Here is a 10271-nt window from a genome sequence, read left to right on the forward strand (position 1 = left end):
AACATATTCATCCAGAGAACTGCTGATGGCTGGATATGTTCTTTTTCAGAACTTTCTCTGCAAGACCTAAAGACAGTTGTGATGCAAATTCCCAGTAGATCTGCAGTTTCTGAAATACTCAGATCAGCCTGTCTGCTACCAACAACCACGCCACATTCAAAGACATTTAAATCATCCTTCTTCCCCATTCCGCTCAGTTTGAACTTCTTGATTGTATCGGCATGTTTAAGTGCATGTAGATGGGCACTGCTACCATATGACTGCTATCAATAGGTAGTGGAACATGTACATGTATCAAGTTGCATGATACCGGTGTGTGGAAACAGCTAAAAGTTCGTTTTTATCTGTAATCCCTGGGAACAAGCAGCTAGTTTTGGACATGAATGGATGAATGGAGTGAGCCGGTGTAGACAAATAGACAAAAGCAAAAATCATTGTAAATTTGTAAGTACTGCACTTGCTGATACATCTGAAAAAGGAAAAAAAACAAAACATTGTCTAAACATGGACAATGTCTGCGTTTAATATATTAATATATGTAAATAGATTCATGTTTATTCATTTTCACATATCTACCAAATAAAGAGGAATAATAGATCAGCTGCTTGTTTGCTTGTAACGTTTAGCTTTCATAATAAATTTGCTTCCCAGTTTTCAGTTAAATAAGATTTATTAAAGGAAGATTTCAATCAATATACACAAACACAATATAGAAAAATGTATAATTATGCTCTGCAGATCTTAAAAACATAAACATTATATATAAACATTTTTTTAAAAATTAAAAAACACAAACTGACTGGTTTTAAAAAAACCTAACCCCAGACTGAGAAGATGTGACCCAGTAAGGATCCAGTATTTGACTGAGTATCTCTGATTCAGTGAATTCCTGTGTGCCAGTTACAGCCTATGACCGAAATAAATGTACAATGTGTACTAGATTATACCGTAGCACAATTATTTTCAAATGTGTGTCAAAGGTTGTTTGTTCTTCAGTCTGTGTGTATACTCAGATTTGTAAATGTGTAACAAATACTGTGTGCGATCTCTGGGTGCAGATTAATAAATGTGGATTTAAAAAAAACAAAAAAAACAAAACATTTGCAGATCTGTAAATGTTGAAATAAATTTTGCTGGAGTGCTAGAAATACAGAAACGTTTTAAAGTTACAGCACAGACAAGCCTCTTGGGTGGCTCTCATATTTTGATGTGATTTTTGCTGTGGCAGATATTAAAACAGATGTTGAGTTGTTTGCAACTCAGGAATTTTGACTTGAGGGTCTAGAGTAACACATTTATTTGTGCATATTACAATAGATACAGATATTTAAAGGGACATTTAAATAAGTGTCACTTACAAAAGGAGACTTGAAAACGTTTTAAACAGAAAAAAAAAGGTCCATTGCTTCATTGGACTTTGCCATTTAAATCCTTATATGAGATGCAGCCTGCGTTTGTTTACACAATGCAATAATTCAATACTAAACATACATATTCACTTTCTGCAGAGTTAATTATGAACCTCCTCCATACGTACTTTGTAAATATGAAACGGCAGGTTTCCTGCTGCAGTCAGCAGCAGGTTGCGAAATTGCAAAGGTCTTCACCTGTCTGCTTTTCTGGCCCACAACTTGTCATTACTATTACTAATATTTCATCAAAAGATCACACGTTAATTGGTGAGTTTATACAGATGAGGATCAAGGCCAGATTGGAGAGGGTCATGAGTATTTTCCCCAAGAATTTTTAAAAAAAAAAAGAAGAAGAAGAAGAAGAAGAAGAAGAAGAAGAAGAAGAAGAAGAAAGAAAAAACCCAAAAATAAAAATTTATTTATATATATATATTTTTTTAAAAAATGAATGCCAGATCCTCTTCTGTAAGCTTCCACCTAACATGTGAGCAGATTATTTTGTAAGATCTTGATCTCCCGCATCTCCAAAGTCCACCCCAGTCCCGACGGGCACATCAGGTCTGCTGACATCAAGGTGAAGGACCGGACCTTCACCCGACCTGTGGCGAGGCTGGTGGTACTGCCTGCCCTCCCGGACGAAGACAAAGGACAATCACCGTGACTTTGTTTGTAAAATTGCCTTTTGTTGTGAGCAAATGTACTTCATACATTTGGAGGCGGCTGTACAAAAGGCCCCGTAGTTATGGTTTTATTCTGTTCAGTTGTTAGTTCACCTGTAGTTTTTAGAGTGGCCAGTAGAGGTCACCACACCGCTTTGTATGAGAGAGACTATTTTCAGGGAGAAACGTGGGCAAAGCACCTGAGCTTTTCTGCTCCAGATTACCGGCAGAGAATTGGTTATTCAGTGAGAAGTGTGCGTTAATGAGCAACGTAAGTTGGTGATGTGTGAGGATGTGATAATAAGATGTGTTTGGGACTGTAACCAAGGTTAGGGGGGAAATGACTATGTTTCTGTCTGTGCCGCTAGCGGGTGCTAAGCTAAGCTAACTCTCCTGCCTTGTGGTTGGGTAGAACTGTGTACCTGGTTAGCTCTCTCAGTGGGTCTATGCGTGAGTCGTGGGTAATATATGGCCTATGATATTATAGAAGATGTTAGCTTATTTCCCGCCTGTGTTTATGTTAATGTACTCTGGAGATATTGTTGTGAACACTTTAGTAATGTAGTATTGTATTTTCTTTCTGTTCCTTTCAGAGACCACACACACACACACACACACACACAGATTTATTGCCATGTAATATTTACCAGTATATCCCTGTATTCAGCACCAACTGCCCGAGTAGTGTGCGAGGTGCATTCCACCATGGCACAAACTCTTTGACTGTATGTCCTTTACCCCATGTGTTTACTGCTCTAAATAAGCTATATTGAAATAGAGGTACAATCTTCTGGAGAGAAAAAATAATAATAAAATAATAAAATCTTGATCTTGATTAAAAAAAAATGCTTGATTGTGGAACAATTTGATTAATGATTGACTAAACAAACTAAGTGTGGTGTACATTTTGTTCTTGATTTTGGAGCAGCAACATGTACCTGGCACTTTGACTCCGTAAACATTGGCTTCTTTAACACAGTCAGTCAGCACAAGGATGTCGGCCACCTCAGCTGTAGCTACGTTCTCTCCTTTCCATCTGTTGACATTTTTTGTTTTCAGTGCTCTGTGTGAGCTCACATTTTTAAGCATTATTTCAAAACATGCGCTCACCTGAATGTGTCGCCAACACGATCGTGGAAGTACATGAAATTATCCTCATCGATGCGCAGCAGGTCGCCAGTGTTGAAGTACAGATCACCTTTCTTGAAGACGTTGTGCAGCTTCTTTTTCTCAGTTTGATTCATGTCTCTCACATAACCAGTGAATGGAGCTTTGGCTGTTATTTCAGTCACCAGAAGTCCAGGTTCACCTGATCAAAGTACAGGAGAAGTCATATTTGGGGTTGTTATATTTTAAAGGCAAGATGCATGATACATGCTGTAAAGACATTGCATTAGAGTCTTTTAAACGTTAATTTTGTGCGTGGTGAGGTACACTGTGGCTGAGAAAATGAACTGGGTAGATTTAGGATTTAGGCATATAAAATGTTTATAGCATTTGAAAAGATGCATGGGTGAGAACTTGAGAAGAAAAAAAAATCTTTGTTGTTATAACCATGCTGGAAGTAAAACACCTTTCTCAACCTCCATGCAGAAACCAGAAGAATCCCTCAAAGGCTCTCCTTTGTCTGCATCATATTTGATCACAGCATATGGAAAAAACATCTCAGAAATTAAAAAAAAAAAAAGAAAGAAAGAAAGAAAGAAAGAAAGAAAGAAAGAAAGAAAGAAAGAAGAAGCTAAAACACTGCTTCATGAGTGACAGGTTTTACTTCTTAATGTGAGCTGAAACATGGACTTTTACCTTGTGCAGGAAGGTGTGTCGCCCAAGAGCTCCCATCTTGCTGCTATAATTCAACAGAGCAAAGTTTCCCTCAGTTGCTCCGTAAAATTCTCTGATTTGAATTTCCCCAAATCGTCTCACAAAGTCCCTCCAAACATCTGCTCTGATCCCGTTGCCTACTGCAAGTCTGACTTTGTGGTTTTTATCACTGAGTTTCTGTTTGAAGAGAAAAGAAGAGCATGCGTTTGTTAGTTTTCTAAACCTTTCTGTGTGAGACAGTAGTATTAATGTTGATGCTGTGTTGGCACAAACCTGTGGAGTGTTGCAGAGATAACGCATAATTTCACCTATGTACTGTATGACGGTGACATTATATTTTCTGCAGTCGTCCCAGAACTGGGAAGCAGAAAACTTACTCCTCAGAACAACAGGAATACCTGCACACAACAATAGATGACAACAGCACACTTTAAAGAGTAGCAGTGGAAGTAGTCAAAATTTTTACTTTATCACCAACGTCGACCTCACACTGGAGCGGTTCACAGCTGAGTGACTAACAGCAGAAATGGGTGGAGGGCCCAATCCGGGTCAGAGAATTGTTGCCCCAAGTCGAGAAGTATCTTGGGGTCTTGTTCATGAGTGAAGGGAAAGGGGAGTGGGAGTCCTGTGGTGTGGGGTGTGGCTCAGCAGCAGGGGAGGGTTGACACAGTGGGTTCAGGGAGCAGTGGTAGGGAAGGCTGTTTGGAACAGCTGACAGACAGAGATGGGTGTGCGGCAGAAGAGAAGTTGACAGCCAGGAGCTGTTGCCATATACCAGAGTTCGGCAGGCAACAGCACAAGCGTGTGTGAAATCATCAATTAAGAGTTATCCTTAATTTGAAACATTGCATCCCATGTGTGTGTTGTGAAACCAGAACATGTTACAAGAAAACCGATGATTGAGGTCACAGCTGCAGTGATGCAGATTGTCATCCAGCATGTCTCTGACTCTGGTTACCTGGTCGACCTCCAAGAGCTGTCATTTCTGGTTTTTGGACTTGTTTTGCTTGTTTATTTTGATCTCAATCAAATAGTGTGTGTTTTGGATGTGGTGGAACAAATCTGCACCAACTGTGTGATGCATTCACGTCAATATCGACCAATATCTCGGAAGAATGTTTCTAGTACCTTGTTGAATCCATGCCACAGAGAATATTGCCAGACAAAGGCATTTAACACCGTACCACGAAGATCGGCTTTATATAGTAACAAGTGTCCGTTTTTGGGGTTTTTTGTTTTTGTTTTTTTAAACAGACCCAAAGAAATTCAATATTTAGTGATGTTTAAGTCAACTGTTCTCTTAGAAATCTGTTTTTAAAAAATGGCTATTTTCTAAATGACTTAATGAGTTGTGGATTGATTGTTGGGCACAAGGCAGGGAGAATGTGGAATTGCATCTGGAGATTTTGATCTCAGCTTAAACACTGGGTTTGTTGATAAGAAAAGTAAAGATTTACACAGTTAACAATAGTATATATCCAAAGAGTTCATACCTCTTTCAACAGCTCCAGTGAAGACAAGGAGGCCAGTACTGTGATAAAGCGGGAGGGTATCATAAATCACATCTTTGGAGTTCACTCCTGTTGTAGCCAGAAGTAAAGAAAAGTTCCACACTTTGCTGTAAGTGACCACAGCTGCCTTAGGGAGACCTGTTAAAGACACGCCAGATGCTCAGGGGGTGAATGTGCCATTTCTTTCACTGATGCATCGTGAATCTCAGTAAGTAGTTTACCTGTTGTCCCTGAGGTGTATATGTAGGCTGCTGGACTCTGCATGGTTAAATGGGACCTTAACTCCTTGGGTATAGGCTCAGAGGAAGCCTTATTCATTTTATCAATGAAGCTTTCCACACCTGCAGTTTCACACCTGTCAGCTAAGATGAAAACAGTGATCTGCTGTTCATGCAGATGGGGCAGCACCTCCTTCACTGCATCCAGCAACTCTAGAGTAGAAAAGAAAGAAAGAAAACACAACAAACCTTACAAAAGATGTTCCTGTATTTTAACAAAGCTCAGCTCAATCTTCCTCTGCAGCTTTATTGCTCATGAGTGATGATGAAAGATGTGCTTGAATCCTTTAGATAAAGGGAGACAAACAAACAAATACTGGAGCACAAATAAAACCTGTGTATTTGAAATATTAGGTATAAGGTCTTTGCAACAAGACCACTTAAAAAAAAAAAAAAAAAAAGAAAAAGCTAAGCATACAATCTACATGGATGTACATTCCCCCCACCCCACCCCTTCCACACAAACAAGATGCACGAGCACCTAATGAAGGTAGGTTAGGGCCGGGTTGTGTGTAGAGATTTGATTGGGTAGTGACAGTAAGGAAAAATGTACGAATGGGTTTTTGTCATGGCTTGTACAGCTGGTGGACAGCAGCCCCTCAGTTGACTCACTGGGAATATGCCCAGTGTGCCAGATTACCAGTCCAGCCCTGGTCTCCCATATTGATGTGAAGGAATTTTGGCTGCCTCTGCTTTACAGGGTTTCTTCCTGTCTTTGCCTGCATTCATTGATGCGCAGCTCTTTCAAAGCCCCACCACTGCTTTTCAGTTGGGTTGGGGTCTGGACTTTGACTGGGCCATTGCAACAGTGTGATTTTTCTTCCCCTTTTTCAGCCAGTCTGTTGTAGATGGTTAACCTTTTTGGCCAAGCTTTAGCTGTTTGACAATTTTACTTTTGTTTTTCCTTTTAACTCCTGGTAGATTCAATTATTGTGTTAACACATCTGAATGCTCCATAAATTATAAAGTATATCAGCTCACATGAGCTCTGTTAAAAACAAACAACCCAAAAAAAAAAAAAATCCCAAAGCAGACATGGTCTTCTGTTTCACAGGTCCATAATTTCCTAATAATGATGTTGGAGCTTCTGGTTTTACAGGTGCGCTCACACTTGTTGCCCACTCTATACTTTGACTGTATAGAGTGGAAATTATTTTTCACAGGACCATTTAGTTACTGATTGATTTATGGTGGAGAAACATTTTTTATTTTTTAATTCTTTGTTTCCCACTGTGACAGTTTAAGTCAGTAAATCTTTAGAGAGGCATGTTCCATTCTTGGAACTGCCTTGATGTTTTGTCACTAACAATATATGTGCTAAATGAAGGGGCAGTTTAAATAACTAAAAGTTAAGATGGACCACAAGTGCAACACATTATTTTTGTCTGCTTTGTGAAGAAGATGATGAAGACAGCCATATGCAGTCATAAAAAGGTGTACTGCATGGTGGAGAAAGTGGTTTTCCTTCTGTTGAGTATACATGTATTCATTTCCAAATATTAAAAATTTAACTAAAGCAACAATAGGCAGTGAGAAAATGTTTAAGAAGCTTCTTATACGGTATGAAAAGTCATCCCTGTTACTGGAAAGTGACAACCATTCTTTGCATTTAATGTAAGATACTGACCCGGAAGTGAGGTAGAAGCACAATTTTAGATATGTGAATAAAGACTGATACTTTATTCTGGTGAAGTAAAAATGGAAATTCTTATATCAAACTCCATCAATAGATTACTCCATTGCAGGCAAACAGTGCATAGCCTACATTGGTGTTTTTCCCATGGCATGCCAAAGTACAGTTTGTTCTCTAATTATTTATGTATTTATTTGTTATTGAATGTTGAGTAAATGAGCTCTCTACTGTCTCCATCGCTTGGAAAAGCAGACAGAAATGCAGGTACTACCTTCAGATGCTACCAGAGTTGTGGCTCCACTGCAGTTGAGGCAGTGTAGCAGAGACTTGGATCTGATGTTGGAGTTGAGCAAAGCTCCGGGACATCCAATCTTCAGCAAACCCAACCAGAGCCACAGGAACATCGGCTGGTTCCCCAGGAACAGCGCCACCGCGTCTCCTTCCTTTACGCATCCAGCCTGCAGAAACGCTCTCGCAGCTCTGTTGCTCAGGACATCTGCTTCCCGGTACGTGAACATTTCATCTTTAAAATAAATTAAAGTCTTTTGCGGCTGCGTCTTCACCAAGTCTAAAAAGCGGTCCAGGATTGAGTAATTAGTCTGCATGCACTTTAATACAAAGCGCCTTCTTTTTATTTTCGCAAGCACGTACTGGACATCCTGGAAGAGATAAGGATGGCGGAGTAAAACGCCACATACAATCAAGGCTGCACACACCGTCCAGACCAACATGTTTGTCTCCCAGCTGTCCTGCTGAAGACAGAGCGGAGGTATAAAAAGGTGCAAGGAGCAGGAGCACAACTTACATGTAACTACTGAACAACCAGGTGATCTACATCAAAACAGATGAGCAAGAGGGGCAGCATCCCCTCCTGCTCAATGATTGTGTAAGCCTTATGTAAATGATTAGAAAGGACAGGAGCTGTTAACCCTCCTGCTATGTTGCGGTACAAATTGCCCCAGGACCATAGTTGGTGTTCCTGGAAACCACCATAACAGGAGGGTTAATTATTAAGCTTCAGGCACCTGCAGACGATAATGGTAATGGATAATGGCGGAGACCGTGACAGCATTGCAGTGTCTTGTGCGGTCAGAGCTGCTCTTCTGCCTTCCTTGGTAACAAGTTGTTTTTGTTTTGTTTTTTACTTACTGTTGCCTTCCTATTAGCTCAAAGCAGTTTGGTCATTCTCCTCTTGTATCAATAAAACATATTCATCCAGAGAACTGCTGATGGCTGGATATGTTCTTTTTCAGAACTTTCTCTGCAAGACCTAAAGACAGTTGTGATGGAAATTCCCAGTAGATCTGCAGTTTCTGAAATACTCAGATCAGCCTGTCTGGTACCAACAACCACGCCACATTCAAAGACATTTAAATCATCCTTCTTCCCCATTCCGCTCAGTTTGAACTTCTTGATTGTATCGGCATGTTTAAGTGCATGTAGATGGGCACTGCTACCATATGACTGCTATCAATAGGTAGTGGAACATGTACATGTATCAAGTTGCATGATACCGGTGTGTGGAAACAGCTAAAAGTTCGTTTTTATCTGTAATCCCTGGGAACAAGCAGCTAGTTTTGGACATGAATGGATGAATGGAGTGAGCCGGTGTAGACAAATAGACAAAAGCAAAAATCATTGTAAATTTGTAAGTCCTGCACTTGCTGATACATCTGAAAAAGGAAAAAAAACAAAACATTGTCTAAACATGGACAATGTCTGCGTTTAATATATTAATATATGTAAATAGATTCATGTTTATTCATTTTCACATATCTACCAAATAAAGAGGAATAATAGATCAGCTGCTTGTTTGCTTGTAACGTTTAGCTTTCATAATAAATTTGCTTCCCAGTTTTCAGTTAAATAAGATTTATTAAAGGAAGATTTCAATCAATATACACAAACACAATATAGAAAAATGTATAATTATGCTCTGCAGATCTTAAAAACATAAACATTATATATAAACATTTTTTTAAAAAATAAAAAACACAAACTGACTGGTTTTAAAAAAACCTAACCCCAGACTGAGAAGATGTGACCCAGTAAGGATCCAGTATTTGACTGAGTATCTCTGATTCAGTGAATTCCTGTGTGCCAGTTACAGCCTATGACCGAAATAAATGTACAATGTGTACTAGATTATACCGTAGCACAATTATTTTCAAATGTGTGTCAAAGGTTGTTTGTTCTTCAGTCTGTGTGTATACTCAGATTTGTAAATGTGTAACAAATACTGTGTGCGATCTCTGGGTGCAGATTAATAAATGTGGATTTAAAAAAAACAAAAAAAACAAAACATTTGCAGATCTGTAAATGTTGAAATAAATTTTGCTGGAGTGCTAGAAATACAGAAACGTTTTAAAGTTACAGCACAGACAAGCCTCTTGGGTGGCTCTCATATTTTGATGTGATTTTTGCTGTGGCAGATATTAAAACAGATGTTGAGTTGTTTGCAACTCAGGAATTTTGACTTGAGGGTCTAGAGTAACACATTTATTTGTGCATATTACAATAGATACAGATATTTAAAGGGACATTTAAATAAGTGTCACTTACAAAAGGAGACTTGAAAACGTTTTAAACAGAAAAAAAAAGGTCCATTGCTTCACTGGACTTTGCCATTTAAATCCTTATATGAGATGCAGCCTGCGTTTGTTTACACAATGCAATAATTCAATACTAAACATACATATTCACTTTCTGCAGAGTTAATTATGAACCTCCTCCATACGTACTTTGTAAATATGAAACGGCAGGTTTCCTGCTGCAGTCAGCAGCAGGTTGCGAAATTGCAAAGGTCTTCACCTGTCTGCTTTTCTGGCCCACAACTTGTCATTACTATTACTAATATTTCATCAAAAGATCACACGTTAATTGGTGAGTTTATACAGATGAGGATCAAGGCCAGATTGGAGAGGGTCATGAGTATTTTCCCCAAGAATTTTTAAAAA

General features: G+C 39.0%; 1 protein-coding gene and 1 long non-coding RNA gene across 2 annotated transcripts; one reads left to right on the forward strand and one right to left on the reverse strand.

The window, feature by feature from the left end:
* The first annotated feature begins 2256 nt into the window (after positions 1-2256).
* Positions 2257-8075, forward strand: LOC121814713. Its single transcript, XR_006054525.1, has 3 exons — positions 2257-2342; positions 7567-7820; positions 7959-8075. It is a non-coding gene; the product is annotated as an uncharacterized LOC121814713 (long non-coding RNA).
* Positions 2341-8160, reverse strand: LOC121811889 (very long-chain acyl-CoA synthetase-like). Its single transcript, XM_042221944.1, has 8 exons — positions 7586-8160; positions 5625-5834; positions 5386-5541; positions 4166-4290; positions 3875-4069; positions 3645-3735; positions 3182-3380; positions 2341-3107 (listed from the first exon to the last, which is right to left on the reverse strand). The coding sequence occupies exons 1-8, from the start codon at positions 8043-8045 to the stop codon at positions 2819-2821; spliced, it is 1725 nt and encodes a 574-aa protein (XP_042077878.1). The 5' UTR covers positions 8046-8160; the 3' UTR covers positions 2341-2818.
* Positions 8161-10271: the final 2111 nt, after the last annotated feature.

The sequence above is a fragment of the Haplochromis burtoni genome, unplaced genomic scaffold, assembly GCF_018398535.1.
Source record: "Haplochromis burtoni strain Fernald_Lab_line unplaced genomic scaffold, NCSU_Asbu1 Contig_77, whole genome shotgun sequence".
Taxonomy (NCBI): Eukaryota; Metazoa; Chordata; class Actinopteri; order Cichliformes; family Cichlidae; genus Haplochromis; species Haplochromis burtoni.

What these genes read in the sequence shown, in the direction of transcription:
- LOC121811889 (XM_042221944.1), bottom strand. Translation starts at nt 8,045, where the DNA reads ATGTTGGTCTGGACGGTGTGTGCAGCCTTGATTGTATGTGGCGTTTTA. An exon ending in CACTGGAGCTGTTGAAAGAG is followed by an intron (nt 4,291 to 5,385) that starts GTATGAACTCTT and finishes TGTTGTGTGCAG; the next exon opens with GTATTCCTGTTGTTCTGAGG. An exon ending in CGTGTTGGCGACACATTCAG is followed by an intron (nt 3,108 to 3,181) that starts GTGAGCGCATGT and finishes AAATGTCAACAG; the next exon opens with ATGGAAAGGAGAGAACGTAG.